This window comes from Corvus kubaryi, unplaced genomic scaffold (genome assembly GCF_017639235.1).
Source record: "Corvus kubaryi isolate FWS band 111438036 unplaced genomic scaffold, C.kubaryi_AGA036_p1.0 37308, whole genome shotgun sequence".
Lineage (NCBI taxonomy): Eukaryota > Metazoa > Chordata > Aves > Passeriformes > Corvidae > Corvus > Corvus kubaryi.
Window position 1 is genome coordinate 9,167,776 of NW_024581096.1, and position 27,742 is coordinate 9,195,517.

Genomic DNA, 27,742 nt, shown 5'->3' on the forward strand with positions numbered 1-27,742 from the left:
AAGGACTGAGGGGCACGCGGGGGTCGGGCGGCCGCGTCACGCGGCGTCTGAGGGGCGGCGGCGCGGGGCTGTCGCGGTCCTGGCCGCATAACCGCGCCGAGCCGCCCGGAGCTGGCTGCTGCCGGGAGGCGAAGGTCGGGGCTGGCGAGCAGACGTGCTGAAACGTGTGTGTTGGACGTGGGACAAACGCCGTAGCACGTAGGTGGTGTCCTCTTCGTTATTGTTACTACTTAAAATGCGTGATAAAGCAGCGAGGTGTCGGAATGGTAGATGCAGTACGAGAACAGAAAATCGGGAGCTGTGTCAACTTTGGACATTAGGAGGAATTTCTTCACAGAAAGGGTGATTAGATGTTGGAAGGGGCTGTCCGGGGAGGTGGTGGAGTCGCCGTCCCTGGACGTGTTTAAGAAAAGGCTGGACGTGGCACTCTGTGCCATGGTCTGGTTGTCGTGGTGATGTTCGGTCAGAGGCTGGACTCGATGATCTCAGCGGTCTTTTCCAACTTAATCGATTCTGTGCTTCTGTAATTCTATGGCTGTTAAAATAATATATGGCTGGATGAAGAGCACATGGGGTTGGAGAGGCAGTTCCAGAGGACAACCAGCCAGGTTGCCCATTGCCTCCATATACTCTCTTCACATGATTCTGCGTATGTTGTCTTACTTCACACGATCTGCGGGTTCCATGTACAAGTTAGGCATATTTTGGTTTGGTTTTTAAAAAATTTTCTTAAGTCTCTGTAGCTGTTCGTGCAAACTACATGTTGCTGGATGTGTCACAGAGCCTCCAGACTTGTAAATGATGATTTAGCAAGTAAAGTTAAGCACTGAAAACATGAGAGTTACTCTGGGAGTAATTAATAGGATACTCTACTACTAAATGTTCATTACTGTGCTTTTAAATAAGTCTGTGTGAAATCTGTAGAGCTTTAGACCTACAGATTATACCTGTGCTTTATGTTTTGGGCTCAATCACCATTGACTCTTCTAACAACATGCCTCATCAGTATGGTAGCGATCAGAATAATTGCAGCTATTAACAATTAATTACCCTTTAAAAGCTAGAACCAGCCCTCTCCTTTTTTCTTATTAGAAATATCTTACCAGCATTAAAAAAAAAATAAGGCATGTAAACGTATCTGTGTTCTGAATAGTGACAAGGCTACAGTGTGTGATTTCTTGGCACCAGGCACTGAAGGTGTGTGTGTAGTTGGTTCTGAACTAAGTTTTAGACACTTAGGACAAAGCAGGTATCTCCTAGTGGCTGCCTAGAAGTGTTCATAATTGTATTTGGTGAAAGTCTTAATCCAGTCATTGGGTGCTTAGGATAGGTCCTTCTAGTTTGGAGATCTCAGGGGTTCTGCTGTTTGGTCTCAAAGGCTTGATTAACAGGATTTCATCTACTCAGGCCAAAACATCTAAGCATAATGTTAAATAGTCTAAAGGGGTGTACTGTTGTAGGTAGTATTCAAGGATTGTCATTTTGGAATTAACTACCTGATTATTTTTCTTAGTTTTGTTTTAGGTGTCTACACCAGGGAGGAGAAATTCGGTTCCCAACCATACATAACTGCGTTAATGCAAACTTAAGTAGTGCATCTGAAAGACAAATATGGATTTGGGATCACATTCCACTCTGAATGGTAAGTAGTTGCCAAACAGTCATTAAATTAAGATAATATAGAATGTTTGCTTAGTGAAAAGAATTCACATTTATGTCCAAAGGTGAAAACTTGTTCAATAATTTGAGGCATTCAGTTCCCCTTAGGTGTGTACCTTAAAGAATGAGATTTGGTAACTTGAAAGATAGGCATATTCAAAAGTGATCCCAGTATATAATGATGGAAAATTTCAGCTTTCATCTTCACATTAATGTAAGCTTTTCATTCTCCTCCTGGTAAGGCAAAGTCTACAGATGTGGACAGAGGTCACAATATAAGCATTAAAACTGGAGCTGAAATAACACAAGAACACTGAATATTTTTAGTGTAGAAATTTAGTAGCTAATTTGTGATCTTTAAAGAATTGGCAATACTGCTTAAATTAGTTTCAACAATGGTTTACACAAGTGACATATTACAATTTTTTTTTTTAAGACTCATTCAAAAACATCCTGCATTGGCTCTCATTCCAGTTGCAGAGCATAGATTTATTAGTTTATCATTCTGTATTTGCAGAAAGGGTTGCCTAGGAACAGTTTCCCATGGGCCTCATTAATTTTAACTTGTGACACCTTAAATGTCTGGCCACCTTTTCATCTCACCAAAAATCAGTCCAGTTCATGCCTTGGGGAAGTAACAAATATCTTATACCCTGCTCCTCCCCTGTTAATAATTGAAAATGGTAACATGTAATAATAAACCCAATAGGAACATGACTTCTAAAGGCACCATTTTACAATTCAATTGGATTGTTTTTAAAATACAGGACAGCACTATTCTGATTTTTTTTTAATAATATTTTATACATTCTTGCCTATTTTTTTCACCCCTTTGTGAGTGGTGAACAGAATTTGACCCAATGCCACACAATCTTTTGATTTTGTCTGTGGCAGGAACAAGTGGCAAGGTCAGCACAAACCAGACTGCTCAGGGAGACAAAATATAAACTCCCTCAGCAGGATCAGCTGAAGTGTATCTGGGGTACCCCAGATCACACTTGTCCTCCTCATCTTGAAAGCTGATTATGATACAGAGTTTGCAAAACATGTAGAGCAAGACTTAGGACTGAAATTGAAGAAGAATGGACCAATTAAATTGTAAATGGACATGTGAGTTGAGTCATTTACAGTTAATGTGGTAATATTAGGAAAGATGCATTACATGGACCATGTTCTTCAGGTGGTTCCTATTGGCCTGGAAGGTAGTTGTCAAACATTAAATCAGAATAGCATTTGTTATCATGTGTAAATTATACATGAAAATATATTGTTATGAACAAACACATTTATATTAAGTAGCCCTAACCATACAATAATATGGTCACGTTGGAGACTTAACTTTATTGGGTTAAATTTAGAATTTCGCCTGCTGCTTTTCTATCCCTTTCTGGTGGAAACACATGTGTATGCACAGCGTGGCGTGAGACCTGTGGCTGCAGGTCTCTCATTGCAGCTGAAGCCTCGGCCCTGTCACGGTCACCTCGCCCCGCTCGTTACCGTGGAGATGCAGTCGCAGGCAATGCAGTGCCTCTGGAAACGCCGCTTCCAGGCTGCCGCGGGCTCGGGGGGGGCGCGGCTATCGCGGCGCTGCGCGGGGGTGAAACCGAAAGTGCGGGGCCGGGGCGGGCCCGCGCTCCGCCCGCCCCCCGCGGGCTGCCCGCCCCGCTCCGCTCCGCTCCTCCCTCCCATGAGCGCCCGAGCCGCCCGGCCTCAGCATGTCGGAGAGTTTCGACCGAGCGCCGGGTGCCGCCCGGGGCCGCGGGTGCGGCGCGCTGGAGAGCGGCGGCGGGACCCGCCCCGGGGGCAGCGCGTCCCGCGGCTCGGGCTCGGAGCAGCAGCACCAGCCGGGCGGCCTCTTCCCGCAGCAGGAGCCATTGCGGCCTCCGAAGACGGCGCCGCTGGGCACCGGGATGGCAGGTACGGGCTGCTCTCCCCGCTCTTTCTTTTCCCGAGGCACCTGCGCCGCTCCCCGCGGCGCCGCGGGGGCACCGGCACCTGGCCTCTGGAGCGCTGTACTTATTCCCGGGGATGCGATGCGGGCACCGCGCTGAGGCCGGGTCAGCGTGGTGAGCCCGGGGGGCCGGGGGACACCTGGGTGTCTAGGGAAGGGTAAGAGGAAGAAAACCAAAGAGAATCATGTGACGCACTGTGCAGTCGTTCACCACCTGCTGACCGATGCCCAGCAACAACTGACAGCTCCTGGCCAACTCCCCCCCCAGTTTATATACTGAACATCACTTTCTATGGTATGGATTATCCCTTTGGCCAATTCGGGTCAGCTGTAACAGTCTTTGCTGCCTCCCTGCTTCTTGTGCATCTGCTCACCATCAGAGCACGGGAAATGCAAAGTTCTTGCTTTAGAGTAAACACGACTTAGTAATAGCAAAAACAGCAGCTTGTTATCAACGCTAGTCTCATACTGAATCCAAAACATAGTGCCGTACCAGCTAGCAAGAAGAAAATTAACTCTGTCCCAGCTGAAACCAGGATACTGGGTTATGAACCTGGACCAGGTAAAGGTGTGATGTTGTATTGCAGCTGCTTGCAATACTCTCTGTCCTTTCCGTCCTTTTGTGCCCCCACATCTGAGTGTACTTTTTATCCATCTGTTAATCTGACTGCAGATGGTCTCAGCCTTCCCCCTACTGAAGAACTCCAGACTATTTGTAAAAATATAAACCCAACCCAGCAGTAACACAAAGCACTGTTTGTTCGTCAGGTAGGTATCAGGTTCTGTTTTCAGTAAACTTATGAGCTAGTCTGTAAAGAGAGGTTTGGAAAATAGTGTTTTAAAAATACTTCAATTGGATGGTTTGGCAAATGATATATAAAAACAGCAATAGCCAAGTGTCCTTGAGCATTTTGTTGAAAGTAAGTCTTGGTAAAAATCAGTGATGTCTGTCATTTATTGACCTTCCAACTGTATCTTGTATTTGTATCTAAAATCAATGAAAAATCACAGGATAATCAAATATGCTATAAGCAGATTTACTAGTTTCTTAGGTTAACTCTTAGAAAACATGTTTTCTTGGGAATGAAGAGAGGCTTTTTTCCCTTTTACTGTTTTTTTTGTCACCTGCGCATGAACACTGTTTACTGTCTATCATATAGAAGGACATCTAGATTGTGGTCAAATGAATATCCAAACCTGAGAATAAACAATAAAACCTGTGTATTTAAAGTAAGGCTGTGTATTTAAAGGAAGTATATTTATAGTAAAACCATACTTGAAGTAAAAAAAAAAAAATAAACAAAACCACATATTCTGTGCTTATTCAGTGTGAATACATACTAATTGAGTGATTTCTAAGACAAGCTGTTAACAAAAATTTTTCAGAACACCTGCAAAAGACGGAAATTCCATCTGGATCACAAGATAAACTCCCAGTTCCTGATTCTGGACCAGAAAAGGCTGAACCTCAGTTAGCTGTGGATCCTGTAGCAACATCAAACTTGTCTGTTAAAGCACCTGAATTTTACCCACCAGGATACAACCAGAACTTCAATCAGAATTTCACAGTGAGTGTTTTAACGTCTTTCCTTAGTATGTGCCAATTTACTTGTATTTAAATTAATAATGTTGTCTTTAGATCTTTTATGTCAGATAATTTGAATTCTGTATTTGCTGAAGAGATTGCAAAAATTCTGATGATAACCTCCAAAGTTGCAGCCAGGATATTAAGTGGTAATGCATGAATATTATGGTGGATGTGAGAGCCTCTAGTATGGGATATTTTGCCAAAGCTTGCTGCGGATAACCACATTCCTTGTTGACTGCACCAAGCATTGGTTGCATCCAGTATGAGAGTAAGCTGCTTTTTGATGACTACCTCTGTTGTAGTTACATCTACACTGCATTTTAAGTGAAAGCCTAGCTGTACTTTTATGCAAAAGTCACAGGGCTTTGAAGAAAGCGTGGGAGAAAGCTTGAACTTTAGCTTTTCTGAGCACAGGCTTTGCCTTTCCTGAATTTCCTGCACCACAAGGTACCATTCATCATGACTGCCTGAGCTAGTGTACCATCATGTCTTCTAATTCCTTCAGTGGTTTTGTATCACCAAAGGGCAAAAAAAGTATTAGACTCATTCCTAGCAGTTACCTACCCACACACCTAATAAGAAATGTATCTCTAGCCAGACTCATCTCTGATCAATCTGTAGATGCATCATGTAACAAAAGTTGGTACTTCTATTTTCTACTCCATTGTATTCCATGTTACTGCTTTAGTAATTCTACTTCAGGGAAGATCTGTGTGAATTCTTGGAATATCCTTTTGTTATGTAAGCAGTAAAACTCTGGTACTATATCTAAATAGGTGGGAACTTTTACAAGTGCAATGAAGTGATAAACAGTGCTGCTGAATCAAATAGATTTTTAATTGCTTGTAGAAACATATTTCATTTGAGTGCTAAATATGGTGGTTTGGTGTTTTTAAATCTTTTCCTCACCAGTAAAATTCATGTTACCTGATTGTTACCAGCTTTGCCTGTTTACTGAATATAATTACTCTCCTGATAATACAAGCCCACTGCCAATATCCAACTGTTATAATGCCAGTGTGAACGTGCTTTTTTTGGTGAATGGATAATCTAGAGGAAAAATAACTACTTTGCCCCAGTACTGGTTACATGTTTTCTATAAATAAAGTGTTTCAGTTTCAAGACAAAAAAAAAAAAAAAAAAAAAAAAAAACGAAAAAAAAAAACCCAAACAACCTTTCAAATAGCATACACAGTGCACTCTTGAAACTGCAAAGTTTCAATGCCAACAATGTTGCTTTTCATCTATTTTGTAAAAACTCGGGAGCATGTGGGAGTTCCTGGTTGCTATGTTGTTGGAATATGCTATGAATGTGACTCATCTATTAATAAAAATACCTCTGAAACTGTTAGCAAAACATGTTGCAGGGACTTTAATCTAATCAGAATATGATAGGCATAAAACAGCTGTATTTTTTCTTTCATCCTTCACTATTACAAAATCTGTTGGGTTTTTTACTTCAGTAACTGAAGAAATTTTATAAACTGGGCTCACTTGTAATAAAAATAAGAAATTTAGCACACTTTACAGTTACATTGATTTTGACCATGAGTTTTAAAATTTGAATCAAAACAAAGCTAGAGAAACTTCTTTTTTACTTAAAATTAGTACTTTTTAGCTTTCATTTATAAAGGCCCCTGCATTTTTAGATCTGAAATCTTGTATTTCTAGTACATGGTTGTTTTGCAATAGAAAAAGCATTTATTTTTTTAGAAATAGTGTTGATTTCTTGTTTGATTGTGCACTATTATAATTACTGTGTCTGTCCATATAACATTTGATATTGGGTCAGTTACTTTCCAGTCTTTCCAGTTTTTGATACTCAAAACTATCAATTACTCATGAAGATGGTTTAAGGGGTACAGAATACACGATTTACTAGAATTTTCAGAAAAACTTTACCAGGACTTTGAAGAAAGGCAACAGTGGGATTCTCTGTTTGCATACAGAGTCCAACGCATGGGAACTTGTAGATGTCTGCAGCAGAACTAGTGACTAGATGTAGGTTTGGATTTGACATCAGACTTGTTCCTTGGCATGGCTCTGTGTATAACATGGCTGTCATTCCATCAGATGAGCATAATGACGTTCTTACTTCATAGTTTTAGGGGTGAGATTTTTGTTACTTTAGGATTCCACAATCTTTCCCTCCTGCTTTTTTCTTTTTTAACTTCAGTAATTTCCATCAGAAGCCAAGCATGAGAGTGCCACTTAACCTCATTCAGCATGCATGGGTGGTTTTGTATATTCAACAGTCTTTTTGTACTTGAGTTTGCAATAACTTTATTGGAAACTTGTTGAGTTCATATAACTGAAAGGAAAAAAAGCTTGTTCCTAAGAAGTCTGAAGAAAAATCAAATAAATGTTATAATATTAGTGACTAAGTTCATAAGTGGAAATGTGTATTTGCCAGATGTAGGAAAATGGTAATCAGTACACATACAGAAGCTGAGTCTTAAGAGTAGATTTGGCTCAAGAATCTTTTCTATAGACTTTCTGTTTTATCTTTATGTAAATCAGAGGAGTTAGTACCTATTTAGCCTTCTACTCATGTCTGTAAGCTCATGAACTGACACATAATAAAAGAGAGGCAAATCTATAAACTTTTCATCAGTTACTCTTTTGTTGTGAACAATCCAGGATCCCATCCTATAGCTATCAAAGATTAGAGAGAAGGATTGGAGTGGTGGCTTGATGGACAAATTATTGAAATTAGCAGAAAATTTCTAGTTGACTTTTGTGGCTGTAAATTATAACTTTGTAGTGATGTGTAATCTTACAGGCTTCTGTTAGCCAGCTCCTCTTGAAAAATAACAGCCATTTGCTTTGTTTTCCTTGAGTTGATACACTACATGGTTCTACCTTTATGTTAAATCCTAAAATCTGACAATGAGCAATGCAAGTACGTTATGTCTAGAGGCTGTTGGGCTAAATTTAGTTAGTTTTTAAAGTATCAGGTATAAATAATTTTTTTAAAGTTGCATATTTCTGAATTCCTAAAGTACTCATTTTTCTCTCCCATTTGTTCAGATGCCTATCACAGTCACTGAAGCCTACACTTCTTTTGAAGTTGCATATTTAGTACAGGCAGATGAATATGGTACAGTTTAGTTCTCTGTGTTTAGCATCGTAATTACAAACTGGAAGTAAGAGTATACAATAGGGACACCAGTGTACCAAATGGTATTGGAATCCCTTACAAAACAAGAATGTTCTCCAAGATTGGATTCTTGCCAAGGGACTATGAGAGGAAGATACCTTCCTCTCTGCTGAAGGAGGATCTTGTAACGATCTCATGGCTGTCAGAAAGAGCAGCTTCTTTTACTAGCTACAGCAATTGCATGCTCTGCAGCCTGGCTGGAGAGTTTTGAGACAGGTTGTTTGGAGAGATGCTAGTTCAGCTCTATTTGATTAAGCTGCAGTAGCTGCACAGTAGTGTAATAGTTCTATGAAACAAACTAGTTTTAAGTTCATTGTACAGAACTCTTATGGGGCTATTTGAAATTGCTTCATAAATGTTGGTTTCCTTTAGTGAAGCAGAGTATTTAGCAAGTCATACATAGGCCTTTACTTTTTGGGTTTGCAAGCTCCAAGCCATTACAATCATAGAAAATCTTAGGTTAGAAAGAACCTCTGAAGTGCTCGTGCTCCAATCCTCAGGTTGTCAAAGGCTTTAGGTAGTAACAATTTGCCTGTATTTCAATAAACCCATATGTTTTTTCCTATTCTGGTAGGCAACATTAAGTTATTTAGCCTTTAGTATTATTAACTGGCAAATCTTCTACTTAATTAAATATCATATGAAATCTTTCTTAGATGTGTGCCCCACCTCACTAGCTTAAGTATATAACCTTATGACATGTCTGAATGCTTTTGGAAAGTTTGCTTTTTTTACCCACACATTCTTCACAAGTCATGAAATTAATATCAGGATGTGATTTTCAACAATGTGTGTCTTTCTCATAGTTCATACCCAGCTAAAAAATTTTCACAGATCCATGTTGCTTCACAGTAGAGGAGAGACAGGCAGTAATGTAAGACAAAGTAATGAAAAATCCCTGTTAAGGAAGTAGAAGGGGGAGAGGGAGAATATACTTATAAACCTTGTTGATATATTAATGTACACTAAGTAAAGAAAAAGTTCTTTATCATTTTAGCTCAGCTTTATTATGGACATCCTTTAAACACTTTTAAATGGTAGAACAGTTGATAATGCTGATTTTCTGTATATCACTCTTATGTCTTGAATTGCTTATTGTAAGTAACTTTTTAAGAAGTGCTTCTTCAGGCTCCTTCTTGCTTTTCTGAAATCTGAGAGATGCTTTTCACAATCTTCTGTGTAGCGTGACAAAGTGAATTATTTGTACTGTGTTGCTAGTGGTGGCATCACAAAGTATGCTGCTTTCTTTGCTATTCCCTTCATATACCAGCATTATAATCATCTGGAAGAGTATTGACTTTAAATACTCTTACATACATTCATTTCTGAATGGACAAAATCAGTGTTCTTCTGTTCCATTGGTGGGAGCATAAATATTGATAAAATGATATTGGGTAGCCCCTCCTCTCTTTAGAGAGCAAGTGTGTTATCTTATCTGGTTTTAAACCTCAGTAGCTGCAAATTAATTCCATTTGAATGGTTTCATTTTATGCCTTGTAATCTTTCATCTTTTGCCAAGAGATGCAAATACACTGACTTTAAAATACCATTTTTTCTGATTATACTTTTTACATGGGAACAATACTATGTATTTATTGTATTTCTTTAATTACTCCCCCTTCTGCATGTTTTGGAAGCACTATACACACTATCTAAGTGCAAAATACCTTGTTTCAAATTTTCCATGCTTTTTCTTCTATGGTTCATGAAGCTACAAGTACAGTTAATGTCCACATCAGGAATGAGTGTTGAGCCTCAGATTGGTAGTTCTACTCCTAACAGATAAACTTACTTTGTTTGTTAGTTAATCTTGCACCCAACTTGGGAAGCTGATTTCTTTTTAATCCATCTTTTTATGTATTTTCCTGGGAGACCCTACTGTCTATAAAAATACATTACCTGGTTCTTAAGGTGATTGGCCTACAGGAGGTTTCTGAGGTCTGCACTCCAGGAGGTGTCGAGGTCTATGCTCTGTAAAAATGTTGAATGAACCGTGTGATAAAGATCACTATCAAGTATGCAGAGACTCAAAACCAAGGGCTGTATGGTTATTTCTGGAGACAGTAAGTGTAACAATTATTCAAGGTTGTATTAAGTATTCGGTATTTTCTTTCACTTCTGTAGGATTCTTCCTTTGAAAACAGATGTGATGGCTATCTGACTCTGGCAGAATATGTACAAGACTTCCTAAATCACCTCACTGAGCAGCCAGGTTGTTTTGACACTGAAATAGAGCAGTTTGCTGAAACACTGAATGGCTGGGTCATTGCAGATGAAGCTTTACAAGAACTTGTTGAACTCATCTACCAGCAGGTAGTGTATTCTGTCTTATAAGATGTACATTATGCCTCTGTTACCCAGTGTCCAAGACAGGCATTCCAGTATTTGTTACATAATTGTATCAATGTAGTATTGTAATGATTTGAATTTTTTTTCCTTTTGGACTGAAATATACAGGGAAGGATTTTGCTCAAGAAATTGAAATGGTAGCTCAGATTTAGGATACCTGAACTGTATACATTTTCCCAGTTTGCTCTGTTTCCTTTGTTGTGTGTTTGTATCTCCTGGGAAACATACTACGGCTGAAATTACGGCACTTAATTAAAAGAAGTTGTATTTTAATTTCTGTATTTATATAGTAAAGATTGAAGAAACTTAAGCAATGTTGTACATTTTTATTCTCTTGTGCAAAAAAAAAAATTCTTCTTAGTCCTAAGATACTCTTAATTCCTTGGTATTTAAAAAAATTAAATCCATACCTGCTGTACACACTACGCTTTGGGAAATGCTTATTTATTGACACGCTTTTTTCTTTATTTGAAATATAATTATTTCAGAACAGCATAATTGGAGAAAAGGAAAGTTCCTCTAAGGGTAACTTGGTCCAGTCCCATTGATGGCCATGGAAATGAGGACAGAGACCTTGAGCTGAAGTCTGTACTAATTGGGAGAGCCATTGGAAAGAACAGCTTAATATGTGTTGCTTAGCAAATGAGCTGTTGTTACTGTCTTTTGGGCTCGCTGCAGAGAATGAAGCCATACTTCTGGCTTGTTCTTTATTATGTTGGGTGTCTCACCCTTACATGGATTTGTTGCTTTCAGGTTTTACCTTGAATGCAGACTTTTATTCAAGTGCAGATACCTGCAGATTATTTTAATCTGGTATATGTAGAAGTGGAATGGCTGGTTGGGCATTGTACAGAACTGTAGAGTCTCAGGTTTCTCATTATGATACAGAATTAATGCAAATTTAATTGAGACCAGTTAGTGAGACTGATAATCACCTGTGCTGCATTTGGCAGCATCGTTTTCCCATCCTTTATTTGAACCCATGGAAGATAGTTTAGAAAAGATTAAAATATTCCATATAGCTTTACTGGAAGAAAAAAAGAGGACTTTATGCTATTTGTAACTTCCTGTATTTTAAAATCATTGAGTCTCATTTAATAGAAGTCTTTAATATTGCTTCTTCCGTTCTGCCTCCCTTTTAAAAACAAGTTCAGCATTAGGGTTTACTGTGCCTTCCTCAACTGAGAAGCTCAGTGTTAGTCTGAAATTACATAAAAAATAAAACCTAATGCCAAAAAGCTATGCTAGTATCCAAAAGCACCTCATTTTAGATCTGTTGTATATCAAGCTGGCATAGTGTTTAAGCAAAGCCAACTACGCTTATTATCCTTCTGTCTTGAGCAGAGACTCAAGTATTTGTCTCCTGGCTTTTCACAAAACAATTAAAATTGCTGAAATTTATAAGCATCTGCTTCAGCGATGTAAATTTGACCCAACTAAGCAGATTTACAGATGCTAGGTTTGTGAAGGAAAAATACTAAAATGAGGTAAACCCACATCCTGCAGGGTCTTCCCTTCACCTCATGCCAGGTATCTTAGCCTGTCTCTAAATATTAATTACATACTTCCTCCTATTCTTATTTCTGTCTGAACAGAGTGAAGTGCGAGTTCTTTTGTCTTCCAAAAGTTGGACACTGACTTGATAGTTTAAGAACCCTGACTGTTACGTACTTAATGCAGTGGATTGTTCCTGTCAGAGCAACTGCAGTTTCTCAAGCTATGTCTTGGTAGATTATCCTTCATGCTTAGATTGTGACTTTTTTGAATTGGAGATAAAGTGGCATTACCAGCAATAATAGTTCCGAGAATATGATTTTGCAATGTGATTGGTTACTAGGAAGACACAGGGTAGAATTCTTTTTGTCTGTGTGTGCTATGCCAGTTTATAACACCTAAAATTTAATTATTTCAATGATTGATGCAACCACAAGTACAGACCAACTAATAAGGATGATAATATTTTAAAAATACAGATGAGGTTTGAATAATTTGTGTAGGTGTTTGAGTGCTAAGGTTTTGGTTTGCTGGAGGTTTGTTGGGTTGGGGTTTTTTTTGTTAGGAAAGAGTATTAAAAAGGGGCACCTTATAAAAATGGGGTACCTTTTCTGGTCAGAGCAACTGATTGAACCAAAGCACCAAAGTCTTGTTAGGTATTTCACATGCCTCTTACTGGAAAGTGAATTCCATTTGTCTATCTTAATTACTTAAACTTGTTTCATCTTCCAAAGACACTTCATTTTTTTTCCAGTAACTTTATGCACATAGTAGAATTACACTAAGCGTATATTTTTCTCTACCTGTAAGAGGTAGAGAAAAGCAAGACGTTTTTTCAAACATGTTGGAACAGTTCAAACATGCAAACATATATATAGCTCTGATAGATGACCAAGATGTAAAAGAAATATTCAGAGATGATAAAGCCAAAGGAGAAGTTTACTGAGTTCTTAGTATCCTCATTTTCTTTTGGGCAGAGCTGGTGAAGTTATTTGCAGCAGAAACTTTTCACTGCAACTGCATCTGAGAAATAATCTGAAATTCAGGCATTGTTAGAAGAGACTTGAAAATGGGTGAAGAATAATAAATTTAAATTTTGAATTATCAGATTAAAACAATATTTTTTACACAATAGTGTTCTTACCACCTTTTTTTAGATGAGAAAGGTGTAGTTTTTCAGCAATAACAGGACTTGTTTTGGGATAAAAAGGATCCATCAAGAGCCATTAACTGTAATTGTATAGTCTTACTCTCTGATTCAGAAGTGTGCTCTTCTGCGGATTGCTGGAGCATGTATGGGAGAAAGAATTTCTCTTTACTTGCCATGTTCTTACGCTCTTTCCTTGGATATTAACCATGGCCCAAAAGAGATTCTGGAATAAATAGCTCATAGACCGAAACAAGACAACTTTTTATGGTGTTGTTTGAATGTACTCATTGCTCCTTGAGAGAGTAATTATTCTTGAAAAAGTGTCTTAATGTCCACTGCTGATTTTTTTGTAAAGCAGTTTGTAACTGACGTTGGGACACTCTTTGGTTGTAGGTCATAGTGCAGAAGTAGAGTTACATGAAGATACGTGGCATAATGGTGATTGTTTTCTTAGAGCCACAAAATCACAGTATAATGAGCTTTTAAGTGCTGAAATGCATGTAGCAAAATGTTGATGCAATATAAAAGTGAACATGGCTAATAGTGATTATTAGTCATTAATTTTCTGCTCAAGTTGTCTGATCAACATACAGATTTCAAAAAAACTTTTAAAAATGTTTCCTGATAAAACTAATAGGCTATAAATAATTCATTTTTCCATTTTTATTTTGGAAGGCCACATCTGTCCCAAACTTTTCGTACATGGGAGCACGATTGTGTAACTATCTGTCTCACCATCTAACCATTAGTCCACAAAGTGGGAACTTCCGACAGTTGCTACTTCAAAGGTCAGTATCAGTCACTTTAAGCCTGTTACTCTCCTCAGTTACATCTTTCTGGTTTGTTTGTTAACTCTTCCTGTTGCATACAAAGAAATACATATTTAAAATAGTAGTATAGGTTGAGGAGTATTGAAGCACAGGTACATGCTGAGTATTGAACACAAACATTTTAAAATATTTTAGTATTTTTAAATATGAAAATAGGACTCCATTCAAAGTTCTGCAGGCTCTTTTGAACTGAGTACGTTAGACTGATCCCAAAAAATAGTGCAAATTGGAAAGCTAGTCTACTTTAAAAGTATACTAAATGCACATATATGTACTGTCCTTGTCCTTTGACTCTTGCCAGTACTTAACTTCATTGTGGTTTTTTCTTTAACACTTTTTTTTTGCCTGGAGTTGCTGTGCAAGGTTTATTCACTGATTGGCTAACTGACTTTGTGTCTATGAAATAGCCGTATAAAATCCAGAAGTATAAATTTCTTCAGTTTCTGGTTACTGCAGATTTCTGGGGACCTTAGTTTGATAATGATTACACTTTGTAGTTGACAAAAATGCAACATTTTTTAAATTGTTATATTTCCTTTCAAATATTACTCCATGACATTTGAAGGACTATTGTAGTTGGACACTTCAGAATTCTTTAGAAATTGTGCTTTTGTTTTTTCTTTAAAGACATCTGGCTTTCTAACCTTCAGGTTTGTCTCTTATTTTAAAAGTTTTTACTTAGTCTGGCAATGTTTGGGAGCAAAAGCATGATAAACTTCTATGGTAATGCATTCCAGTGGTCTTTTATCATGAGTGGAATGTTATGGTTTAACCTGGCTGGTAGCTAAACAGCTTGCAGCCCCTCACTCACTTCCCCCACCCTCTCAATGAGATAGGCAAGAGAATTGGGGGCAGAAAAAGTAGAATTCATGGGTTGAGGTATTTTATTAGGATAGAAAAGGATGGGAATATAACAATGGTAAAAGAATTAGCATATACAAAACAAGTGACACACCATGCAATTGCTCACCACCCACAATGCCCAGACAGTTCCGGAGCAGCGGCCCCCAGCCAGCTTTCTCCCTGGTTTATATGCTGAGCATGAGGCCGCATGGGAGGAATAGCCATCTGGTCAGTTGGGGTCACCTGTCCTGACTCTGTCTCCCCTCATCTTCTTGTGCCACCCCAGCCTCCTTGATGGTGGGGTGGGGTGAGAAGCAGAAGAGTCCTTGATGTAGTGCAAACACTGCAAAGCAACAGCTAAAACCAGGGCATGCAGAAGCTGAAAATGCTCATTTTTCTCTTGGGTTTGTTTTTCTTTTTTTGGTTTTGGTTTTTTTCCTTTCAAAGTTATTGCTTTTGATATTTTTAACTATCTGTTACTTGAACATGTAAGGAAATCCCTGTGGATACAAAAATGCTGCTAGCAAGGAATTTCTTGCTATTTTCTAAGTCCGTGAGAGACTTTTCTCTCTCACAGAAGAGGTAGCAGAGTTATGTAAACAACCAAACACCTGCAACCTTGAGAAGCCTTGTTTATGGTACAGTAGAAAAATATTTTGACAATGGATGTTTTAGGATTTTAGCCAATCACCCCCCAAGGGGTGGCTGATCCTTTGTCCAATTAGACTATGAAGAAAAAAGTCTATAAAAGAGTTTGTAAAATAATTAAATAAATCAATCTTGCTGCGCAATTCCTGCTTGCTGGATCTTCTCTCCTCCTTCTCCCTATGGCTGCGGGACATGGTAATATTTTACGGCGTTAATAAATCCCTGTTAATGCTGGATTTTCTGGTTCTTGGATTTGAAGCAAACCCAATCGGTAACAATAATGTTAGCACCCTGAAGCCATGAATTTAAAGTTGCTTAGATTTTATTTGCTAATACGAGTGAAATTGTGAGTGGTTAGGGTATAGGCAGATAAACAACCTAACAAGGTGATTACAGAGAGATCGTCTTCTGTTTATCAACAAAGTTTCTACCTGAAATGTTGTATTTCAGCTCTTTAGATTTTTCAGGTTCTCCACTATTTCTCAATCTTGAAGAATTGAGAATACATTAGAATTTGTCTGGGTTTCATTTTATCTCAAATATTTTTTTAATTTTGTTTTTGTACTGTTATGTAAACTTATGTATTTTTGGCACAGTTGCTAAATACTAGAAAGATTACTTCACTGCCATGGTATGTTAATCCTATCTATTTGTATTTATATTTAAATTACAGAATCATAGAATTATTTGGGATGGAAGGGACCTTAAGGATCATCTTGTTCCAAACCCCTCTGCCATGGGCAGTGACACCTTCTGCTAGACCAGGCTGTTCAAAGTCCCTTCCAGCCTGGCCTTAAACACTTACAGGGATGGGGCATCCATGGTTTCTCTGGGCAATCTGTCTTGGTGCCTCACCACCCTCACAGTAAAGAATTTCTTCCTAATATCTAGTCTAAACCTGTCCTCTGTTAGCTTGATGTCATTTCCTCTTGTCCCATCATTACATGCCCATGTGAAAAGTCCCTCTCCAGCTCTCTTGTGGGCCCCTTCTAGGTACTGGAAAATGCTATAAGGTGTCAGCAATGCCTTCTCTTCTCCCAGCTAAGCAATCCCAGCTCTCTCAGCCTGTGCCCGTAAGAGAGATGCTCAGGCCCCGTGGTCAACTTAGCAGCCTCCTCTGGTCCCACTCAATATGTCTGTGTCCTCCCTGTTCAGAGGACCCCAGAGCTGGATGCAATGCTCCAGGTGGGGTATCACCAGAGCGGAGCAGAGGGGCAGAATTCCCTCCCTCACCTGCTGCCTACACTGCTCCGGATGCAGGATGCAACTGGCTTTCTGGGATTCAAGCATGCACTATCACACTGGCCTTCTCATCACTCAGCACCCCAAGTCCTTCTTGCCAGGACTGTTCTCAATCACTTCCCTGCCCAAGCTGTTCTTAATGCTTGGGATTGCCCTGACCCATGTGCAGAACCTTACTCTTGGCCTCGCTGAAGTTCATGAATTGCACAGGGCCACCTCTCAAGCCTGTCAGGGTCCCTCTTGTGTTCCATCCCTTCCCCCTAGAGTGTCACTTAACACCACTCAGCTGGATGTCATGAATTATGTATCACTTATCATTTAACATAGCAAGATAAAGAATTTATCAAATAGGTGTAAAGGCATCTAAGACAATGTGGTAAGCACTCTGAAGAGGGGAACATGTCTGTTTCATTTCTGTGGGCATTGGGTGCCTGTGTTACTATTGCACATCCTGAACCCATATTCTACTGTATAAATTGTGTAACTGTATTAATTTCTACATGTTCCAACTTGTTCTATTTAATTTTGCTGCATCAGGTATCTCAGTGCTTAGAGATGTAATAATGTAATAATATGTATTCATCTAAAAGGATGCAAATCCACTGTTTCTTTGTGAAGGCCTCTCATTTCCTTCACAGATCATACATCCCAGCATTCAGCATGTAACAGCTTTCATGCAGTTCATAAGTTCTCAGCATTCCTTTAAATGAGTAGCATGTTACATATGTTGGAATGGCTACAGATTATATAATTTTGTTTTAATTTTTACAGGTGTCGGACGGAGTATGAGAACAGAGATGAAGCTACCAAAGGGGATGAGACTACTAGAAAACAATTTCATGCCTTTGTGCTGTTCTTAGCTGAACTTTATCTTAACCTAGAGGTAAGAAGAAAGCTGCATGTCACATGGATCTTCATTAATTTTTTGTTGTGTGTAGGTAAACACTGAAATGGACTGTAATTTGAGGTGTTCTTCTAAAGGCAGAAGGCAGTAAATAAAAGAACTTTAGAATAGTTTCATTACAATGTGTATATCCAAGAAACATGTAAACAAGGAAGGAGAAGATCATTAGAAGTGTATAAAAATTAAAGTGTAAGAATTTTTGGGAAGAACCAACCATAAACATCTTCGAAATTAAGCTTTTGGTATTTTCTTTTTACTGGCAAAAACCCCAGATGGATATACTTAACCAATATATTAAATGTTATTAAATGCCTAGCAGAAGCAGACCAGGATCAATAACCCATGTAATTCAGTATTCAGGCACTAATAAGAGGTGTTAACAAACCCTTGAGGCAGTTGTGAAAACACTCAAAATGAGGAATTAAAAGTGCAGACCTTTAAAGATATTTCTTCTGATGGTTGAGTCATTGGCTTATGCATGAAGTATGCAATCTTGTATTTAAATTTGTTTTCTATGTCTGTGATATGTACAAAAATGTGTAAAAAATTTCTTTGATTATTTTGCCTGTGCTTTCACCAAGTTCACTTCCTGCTGCAGTGTAGTTAAAAATATACATTAAACTTGATTATTTCAATGATTTAAGCAAACGCTCTAAAAATGTTCTGCTGGTATGAGTAAAATCCTTCTCTGACTCTTCCATTTCTGGACCATAAGTGGTCCTTGAAATCTACTTTTCACTTGCTAGAAGAAAAAGGGAAGATTTTCAAAGACTTTGGAGCGGGGGAGTTGTCCGTTTGTGGAGTATGCCATATTCTTTGGAGTATTCCATTTGTTTTGAAACTATTTCCTATAACTTTTTAAATATATAAACACTGCCTTCTGGAAGCAAGCTACTGCTGCTGTAGAGAATATGTAATGCAGTATGGAAAAGAGCGTGGGGTTCTGGTAATTTGGTATTTTTTGGACCATTAGGCTGGCATTTGGTTGCTTTTCTTAGCAATTTTTTAGCAGAGAAACAAAATGCTAGACATTGCATTGTTATGTCAGAATTGAAAGGACATTACTCAGAGTAAGTTTTCCGATGATACTGAGCTGTGTGGTGCAGTCAATGTGCTGGAGGGAAGGGATGCCACCCAGAGGGACCAAGAGAGGCTTGGGAGATGGGACCATGTAAACAAGGCCAAGTGCAAGATACTTCATTGGGCCAGGCACAAGTACAGGCTGGGTGGAGAATTAATCAGGAGCAGCTCTGCTGAGAAGGACTTTAGGTGTTGGTGGATGAGGACTTCAACATGACCTGCATCAGAAGAGGTATGGCCAGCAGATTGAGGTAGGTGATGATCTAGATGATGGTTAAGGTCTCTTCCAACCCAAACCATTCTATAAAAGTCTGTGTTCTAAAATGGTTACAGTATTTGGCATGTTCTTCCCACCACAGAGATCACCTATGTTGATCACAAACCAAATCATACAGCATTCAAGAGAGAGCATGTGCCTAAATTAATTTCTAAAACTCAAGTAATTTAAATGTTGGGGGGTTTTATATATGTTTTTTCAGATCAAAGGAACAAAGGGACAGGTTACACGGGCAGAAATTCTTCAAGAAGGTCTTCGGGAATTACTGAATTCACTCTTCTCTAATCCTGTGGACAGTAATTTGATATGTGCAGTGAAACTGCTGAAGGTGAGATAGTAGTTTTAAAACAAAAAAATAATCAAGTTTTTAAAACTTTCTAGCTTTGGGAATAGCAGGGTAAACTGCAAATGAGGAAGTATTTATAGGGGTTTATGCATTACAGCATTAGCAGAGCAAACTACTTTTTTTTTTCCTTAGTACCATTAGGAAATTGAGCCAGTACAAAAAGTAACAAGGTGCTCTAAAAATAAATTGAAGGCCATTTATGTAGAAATGAGCAATAGAACTTAAGTTCAGGTGCAAAGGAGTAAATGCTTCCTCTAGATCTTATTTTGCTGCTTCTTGTGTGGGAGAAAACTAACCAGCCTGAACAAATTGTGAGATCTTAGGTATGTTCTGTGTTCTGAAGGATGCTTGGCCATTAGGGTCCACCATTTTTTGTGGAAAAGGTCCTTAATATCAGTTATTTCATTCTATATTATATGTGCCATTACTGTTGTAGAAATATATAGATTTCTCTTTCGTGTCAAAAATAAACCTCTTAGCTCTTAACCCATGCCTTTTCTTGTAAAATGGTTGGCTTCTATGTAGGAGAAACTCTTACCTTCACTAGGTATCATTGTACTCATAGTTGGGAAAACAGTCTAAATTAGGAATGAAGGTTAAGTGCTAAACAGTATTTTTCTGAAGATTTTTGGTTGGATTGTTTGTTTTTCCTCATTCTTTACCCTTCCTCATACTCCACTACTTCTCAGACTCTTCTATCTTGAATGTAATTTCTCACAGCTGCTTTTGATATGATAAACAGAGAGTAGGGAAGAGAGATTTTTGTAATTTAAAACCTTCATTTGAAGTTTGGATGTTTAAAGAGATTGCTTCACAGCAAGTGTGCAGTTGTGCTCAATACGAGTGTGCAGTCAGTCCTTATGTTGGGAGTGCTTCCCTGAGGTAAGGCCCACTGACGAACCTTTTTAAGCTGCAATACACAAATCAGGAAGCTTTACAGTGCAGCATGCTGAAGAAAACCAGTAATCTAAATTGTTTTATAACACACCCATCTAAAAGGTGTTTCAGAACAAAGAGACTTTTAGTTTTGTTCATGCAAGTGTTTTCTGATGTCTTACAGTAACTACAAGTGTTGAGTATATATGTAGCTAGACTGGGCTACCTCATGAAACCTTGGTTTCACCACCAAAGCAATAAATGTCTCAATTTATCTTTAATACAGTGATAGATACAGTTTTTTCACCTGTTTGCTGTGCAATATGTTTATTTTTAATTAATCTTGATGCTACTACCTAATTATCTAGGGTTACTTGCTTTTATCTTGGGATTTTATCTCTTTGTATCATCAGGTGCCATTCCAAGTATTTTTGATCATGTAATATTTATGCTGAGGAGATTGCTATTAGTGGCAAACTAATTTTTTTTTTCTGATTTAACTCCTCCTGTGCAATTATTGGGCACTGAAGTACCTATTCTTGTAGTCAGAGGCTTTCATCCATAGCCGTTCCAGACTGACTGCTGCTAAAGCTTTCTGGGCAGCAGCTTTAGCCTGGTAGACTTTTATGTAATAAAGTTCAGGTTGGCTTGGTCAGATAATTCTAGTCTCCTTTATGTATACCGAGATGGGATTCTCTGGCGTGTGTGGTGCTAGCCAAGTTGACTGAAGTGTTTCTAAAGTTTAATAAAGTATTTGCTGTTGTCATGTAAACTGGTGGAATCAGCTGCAAAAATAAGACTTAAAGGAAATAAAGGAGGATAGTATGTACTAAAATCAAGAAAGATCTGACCAATGTCACTGAAGAATGGTTTCAAAATCATATTTCAAGACTAAAACCAAGTGGCTGTGAACTTCTAGGTAGCATAAACATTGGACACAGAGCTCCTATGCTGTCTGTAGTTTAAAATAAACTATTTATGAGGTCTATTAATATGTTTAGCAACAAGATACAGGCAGCCGGGAGCTTCAGCCATCAGGTAGTCCAAGTGTCATGAATTGTTACAGAATCTCTTCAGCTGACTGTTTATTAAGAATTTCTAATTTTCTTTAAAAAAAAACCAAACTAATCCTTTGTCTTTAGTTGACAGGCTCAGTTTTAGAAGATGCCTGGAAAGAAAAAGGGAAGAATGATATGGAGGAAATTATTCAGAGAATTGAAAATGTTGTGTTGGATGCAAACTGTAGCAGGTGAGAAGATAAATTAATGTGCAGTATTTTGTTTATATGAAAAAGAACACCTTGAAAAATCTTCAACAGTAATGAACAGGTCCAAAAAATTATCCTAAAAATTTATATTTATGAAAAGTATTGTGATGTGTGGGTCATTTTCTACATTAAAAAAAAATGCTTTTCAGTTGAAGAGTAATGTGGATATTTTGGTAGTTGAGTTGGTTTTGTTTTGGGGTGGGTTTATTGTATTTTAGTTTTTAATAGAGTTTCAAGTTCCACTTTTTTTTTCTTTTCCTATTAGGTCTTGAAATCCTCTGTAAGTGCTTTAGGCTCTTAAAGCAAGTATGTACAAAGAGACAGTGGGGCAATATCTCATAGTTTATACTTTTAATTTTGAATTGAACAGGATTAAATACCTACAAACAGTACTAAATAAGTAGCAGTATTAAATACATACAAATTACTACAAATGTAAAGGCAAAATGAAATATACTATGTGGTTTGGTTTTTGTTTGGTTTTTTTTTTCTGGAGAGCACACCTTTTTGGCAAGGTCTTAGCTTCAATCTGGAAAAGAACGAGTGGTTGACTAATGTATTAGTGGTTGACTAATAACCTGTGTGCATGAGGTTATCTGATTCTGCTGTGCTTTATCCTCAGCTTCTTGCAAACTTACTAAAAACCTGTAGAGGGTTCAGACCCTGATCTCTTGCCATATGGAGGGAGGCCAAGAGTAGCTCATAACATCTGTGGGTTGTGATTGAGCTGCCCCCAAGGAGGATGAGGACATTTTTGCTTCAGGAACCAAAACGATGGCACAAGCTGAGGCTTCAAAGATACAGAACAACAAACTAATTTTGTTGCCTTTTCACTGATCCTAAAATCATGAACCAGACACACTTAAAAGGGGTTACTTTTATAAGGATCCTTATGTGCACAACTCACCAGGTGGAAAAGCACCAACGATGCAAACCCAGCATAGCACGTATACAATTTTTATATGTTTAGCAAATTAGCATAACTGACAAGCATCCCCAATTAGAGACATAAGTGCTGAGGTGCAACCCTTTCTGAATTCCCCTTTCCTCCCCCCCTCCCTTAGATAGGAACTAAACTTTGCTTATGAAAATGTGTGTGGGAGAGCTGGTTTCAGCCTTGGCTTCCCAGAGAACCTAACCTTGGACCCCCAGCCTGGAGCCACCGAGGAATTTTTTTTGTCTTTCTGTCTAACAGAGTAGGTAAAATGCTAGCTATGAATACTAGAATAGGCTACAGAGTTGCAAATACATGTGTAAAGAATACAGAGAATATATAAAAGAAAAAAAAAGGCAAAAAAAAATTCAGCATCATTTTCAGCTGGGAAAATTTTATGAAAAAATAAAAAAAAAGAAATTAAAATTTTATTTTTTAATTATTCTTTAATTATACTCTTCTCCATAGACTAGCTTAAAAGAAGAAGGGATTTTCTCTTATTTTAGGGACAAAATGGGTGTTGGTATCTAATGTACTGGAGACATTACTTCTTACTTTTGACTACCGCATTTCAGCAGGATGAAGAAGACTGAAGTCAGGAGCATAGAATAGGAAATTAAATTAAAATTTGAAGATCATCTTCCTTTTTTCCCCCAGTATTATCCTTTTATCAAAAACGGATTTGTTCTTTAACTTGTACTGCAAGGTTTGGTATCTCAATAAAAGCTATAGCAATTTCCTTTTTCATATGAGCTTCTTACTTAACAGCAGAGAAAGGAAAAAGGGTGAATATCTCACAATGGACACTTAAAGCATCTAGACTTGCAGTTGTAGAATTGAATTGAAAACTATCTGTGCACTGGACAGATAGGACACACTGGACACAAATTTTGTCCTTGAACTTATTTTTTTGGACAGATTTAACTGCCTTGTATTTGTGCAATAAGAGAAGTCCAATTTCTTGCTTGGCACAAAACACTCTAACTTTTGTAGTGCTTCTCTATTTCAGAGATGTGAAACACATGCTTCTGAAACTAGTAGAACTGCGATCTAGTAACTGGGGTAGAGTTCATGGAACAACTCCACACACAGAAGCTACCCCTGAAAATGACCCAAACTATTTTATGGTAAGAATATATGGACATTTCAGTTCCTTACTTTCATGTGAATTTAGTTTGATTCATAGACAATCGCATTACTCAAAACTACAAACATCTGTCTCTCTGAACACATATAACTTTCTGTATGACTTTATTTTTAGAATGAACCAACATTTTACACTTCTGATGGTGTTCCTTTCACTGCAGCAGACCCAGGTATGGCACAAGTTTAGCTTACCTGTCTTCTCAATCTTCTTTAAAAAGTTGTAATCAAGTTTACAGTCTGTTGAAGAACATAAAATGTTATTCTTCAAGAATCTAAAACCTATGCAACTTAAAAGACAAAATTCTGCCTGAATTCCTGGTTTGGTGGAGCACATGATTTATTCTGTGTTAAAAGAAGGTAGATGTTTGAAATGGAGAATGTGTGTTTGAGTTCATAAAGGTCAGAAGAATTTATTCAGTAGTCCACAGCATTTCATCTTTCCAAAAAGCCAGAAATACTCAAGTCTCTTGTTTGTCCACTGTTAGTAACAAAATCAAATCAAAATCCTTCGTTTCTTTATCTGTAGTCTGAGCACAACATGGCATAGCATCATTTGAAGTAAAGACATCTGTCACTACCTTTACAGTTCTGTGGGAAGTTAAGCATCATTCCTAGAGATCCATTCATGTCCTGAGAAAATGTTGTAGGAGGAGCTTTTCCTGTTAATGTGTTTCCTGCAGTTTATGGTGTTGTTAACTGGCTAATTTTCAAACTTTATAGTTTTCTGTTAATTTAGAAGACTAGTCATATATCTACTCAGTCTCATTTTTACTTCGCCAGATTATCAAGAAAAATACCAAGAGCTGCTTGAAAGAGAGGATTTGTTTCCATATTATGAAGAAAATGGAGCAGATCTGTCAGGACATGGAGAGCTGTATGTTTTCTTTTTTAGTGATTTTTTTTTTAATAATAGTTATTTTTACTGTGATGCTGTGATAGTACAGGCTTAGGATTCCAATCTTGACAAAAGTGAAACTAAATAATGTAATTGTTATTTAGTTCTACAGTGGATGTATTTGTCTGGGTATAAAATGGATTTTAATCACACAAGTTTGAAACCTATTTCATATTTGTTCTATTGAGTATGATAATTACATTTCAGATGTTTATGCACATGTACAAACATACTTCTGCATTTAAAAAAAAAAAATTTGCAAGCAAAGTGAAGTGCCAGGCCTTCAAGTGTTTGTAGTGAGGCAATCTAAATTCATTTGACTGATGTGCATGAACATCCCAGCGAGACATGATTACTGAATTTCCAGTGTCTTTCAAAGGGAGGAAGTGTTAACTCTCTCTCCTCAGCCTAAGTAGCATTCCCTTCAATTAGAGGGCCATTCAGTATTCCTGTTGAGCAAGAAAAGCAAGCTAATGGTAAAGGTGGAAGCAGTAGATGAGACTATAATCTGACTTTTTGGCACTGGTTTATAAGAAAGAAATATGTAAAATAAGGAGAAACATGGTCTAAAGTAAATTGCTCTGAGCTTTACACTCACAAAGGAGGACTTTCAGATCATGATTTGACACACAAGAACATTTGCAGTGTTGTTTTTATGTGTGGTAACACAGCAGGCCTGTATCAGTATTTTTGTTAGTAAATTAGAAAACTTTCAGGTTGTACCTAGCTGAGGGGAATGTCAAGAACTTTGGAAGATATATTAGAGATGCCATCAGAAATCAACAAGCTCATACTGAAGGGGAAAAAAAGACCCATGTGAACCTCTGCTTAGTAGGAAAAATGCAAACTGAAGACAGACAGCAGTTAAAAAACACAGCAAATCTGAAAACTACATGTAAAACACTCTAAGTCAACCTTCAAGCAAGGTGACTATAACCTTCTTTGTTGAAGGCTTAAGAAAAGCTTAGACAAATGTCTGCTGATTTGCTGTCAGCTATTTCTCATGACTGACAGACACCAGGGAGGAGGGTTCTGTGTGAGGGCTCTTTCTTCTGAAGGCTACACTTCTACAAGGAGCAAATGAGATAAATACGTAGACTGATTGCTCAATGCACAACACTTTTAAACAAAAAAACTTTTCTTACACATTTTCTATGGCCTTCTTTTACATACCAGCAAACAGGAATGCAGGGTTTCTATATTAATGTATTCTGTCTTTGAACTAGGATGCTAACCAATCAAAATTACACTAATATGTTGGTAATTTTTTTTCCGGTAAATGGATCAGTACAGATGCATTATTAAATTTTGGGAAGCTTGGATTGCATGATTGCATTTTCTGTCATCTTGGAAACTATTTCTGTGTTTTAAACTGGGCAGCATAAGATGATCTAAAAAAGGTGGCAACCACTGTAGGTATTTGTACGTCTGTGCTGCTTTGAGGTTTCTGTTTATTTGTTTTCCTAGTATCCATTATTTTTTTCCTTTTAATTCCCTTTAAGAAAATATCATAAATAACTGTCATTTATAAAGCTTTGTTTTTTTGTTTGACATCTACACAGATCTGTTGGTTCTGAAAATCTGCATGTAAACCTAACACATTTGGTGATTTTTTTTTTTCCTCAGGTATTTTGATGAGATTGATGATGAGATGGATCCAGAAATTGAAGAAGCATATGAAAAATTCTGTCTAGAATCAGAACATAAGAGAAAACAGTGAGATGTTACATATTAATGTTAGTTTATTTAACCACTTTAGATATGGTTAGAGTGCAGGGGGACACAAAACATTTGTACCAAAATGAGGAACTTCAGTTTCTCCAAGTACTAAAGTTACACAATTTCCATTTTGTTTAACAGAATCTGCCAAAAATTGTAAACTTATGCCCTGTAACTTAAAATGTTGTGTATATATCATAGTTTATTTTATGAAAAATGTTTTTTGAACACTGTTTTGGCTGCAATAAAAATTATTTAAAAATTATAATCGAAATTAAAATTTAATGGGGAACTGTCCCATAAAACTTCCCTTGAGGAAGAAAGGGAAAGAATAATCATCTGAATTTGCTTGCTTGTTTGCTTTAGTATATATTGGGATTTACTCATCCTATTTACCATATACAATATATCTTGCATTTACTTTCTCCACTTCCCCCCCAAGAAGAGTATGATCCAAATAAGAAAGAAATTTTTTTTTTTGTCTGTAGATCACAATCATGAAAAGTGGCTTGTGGAAGTTCTGTGTATGAGTTTTTGTTTTGTTCATTCCCTTTTTCTTCTTCTTTCAAAATACACATTGGTGAGGTCTGGGCTTTTCTTTTTTCTTGGAATAAATATGTCACATGTTGATATGTGAAAAAGCAAGCAGTATTTTGGAAGTGAGGTGCTTACAAGATCTTTGGTTCAGATAAGCTTATTTTCAAATCTACAAGAAAAAGCTATTCTGTAATTTGTTGTGTTCTTTAAGGCAATAGTAATATAGTTATGTTCTAAACCATGCTTCTCAAGAGTATGTGCAGTGCTTTTTTTTATTTTGCTTTTTTTTCTAGTAATGTATCTAATATGTCTTACCTTTCGCAACCCTTGTAACTTTCTTTTATTCTTCTAATTTTATGTAGTTTGATTTAGTTTTGTAGTTGGAGTAAACTCATAAATTTCATTAATGTTAACATTCTGGAGCAAACTGCTCTTTTTTTGACTCCATATAATCATGTTAGTTTTCCTAGGGTACTCCATTGTTGTTGTTGCCAAACGCAGTTGAATTGTTTCCTGTTACCTGTTGCTGGTTAGACTTGAGTAGAAATCCTTACCAAAAACAAACGCAAGTATTTCCCAACAGTTAGCTACTCTAAAGTACACGCATTGTAAATATGCATGTAAATAATTCTGATAATATTTCACTGTTCTTTTTTTGGTTAAATAAGTTGTGCATCTGCTAATAGAGTGAGCAGTGACTGTTTTCTGGATGTTTATTTAACACACTTATTTAGGTTGGAGTTTTGGAAAATAAAATTTAACTAGCTTTATTTCCTTTGGTATAATATCACTACCTTGTCTTCTTGCTTTAAAACAAAAATGATTTTTTGCCTTCTTTTATCTCTCC

The 27,742-nt window shown here is 37.5% G+C and overlaps 1 protein-coding gene across 4 annotated transcripts; it reads left to right on the plus strand.

The window, feature by feature from the left end:
• The first annotated feature begins 15 nt into the window (after positions 1–15).
• Positions 16–27,665, plus strand: PAIP1 (poly(A) binding protein interacting protein 1). 4 transcript variants are annotated; one of them, XM_042028394.1, is made up of 12 exons: positions 16–202; positions 1,514–1,642; positions 4,997–5,178; positions 10,483–10,671; positions 14,027–14,139; positions 17,686–17,797; positions 19,378–19,503; positions 21,540–21,646; positions 23,608–23,725; positions 23,860–23,914; positions 24,525–24,618; positions 26,266–27,665. In XM_042028394.1, exons 2-12 carry the CDS (start codon positions 1,612–1,614, stop codon positions 26,357–26,359), a joined length of 1,221 nt encoding a protein of 406 aa, XP_041884328.1. In that variant the 5' UTR covers positions 16–202; positions 1,514–1,611; the 3' UTR covers positions 26,360–27,665. The 4 variants fall into 4 exon arrangements, with proteins under 4 accessions (XP_041884328.1, XP_041884327.1, XP_041884329.1 ...); XM_042028393.1 differs by having other exon boundaries at positions 16–198; XM_042028395.1 differs by having other exon boundaries at positions 16–198; positions 1,525–1,642.
• The last annotated feature ends 77 nt before the right edge of the window (positions 27,666–27,742 follow it).

Bases quoted from the DNA above. Each gene is read 5' to 3' on its own strand.
- PAIP1 (XM_042028392.1), top strand. From the start codon at position 3,375: ATGTCGGAGAGTTTCGACCGAGCGCCGGGTGCCGCCCGGGGCCGCGGG. The intron at 19,504-21,539 runs GTGAGATAGTAG...CTTTGTCTTTAG, and splicing joins GTGCAGTGAAACTGCTGAAG to TTGACAGGCTCAGTTTTAGA. The intron at 24,619-26,265 runs GTATGTTTTCTT...TTTTTTCCTCAG, and splicing joins CTGTCAGGACATGGAGAGCT to GTATTTTGATGAGATTGATG.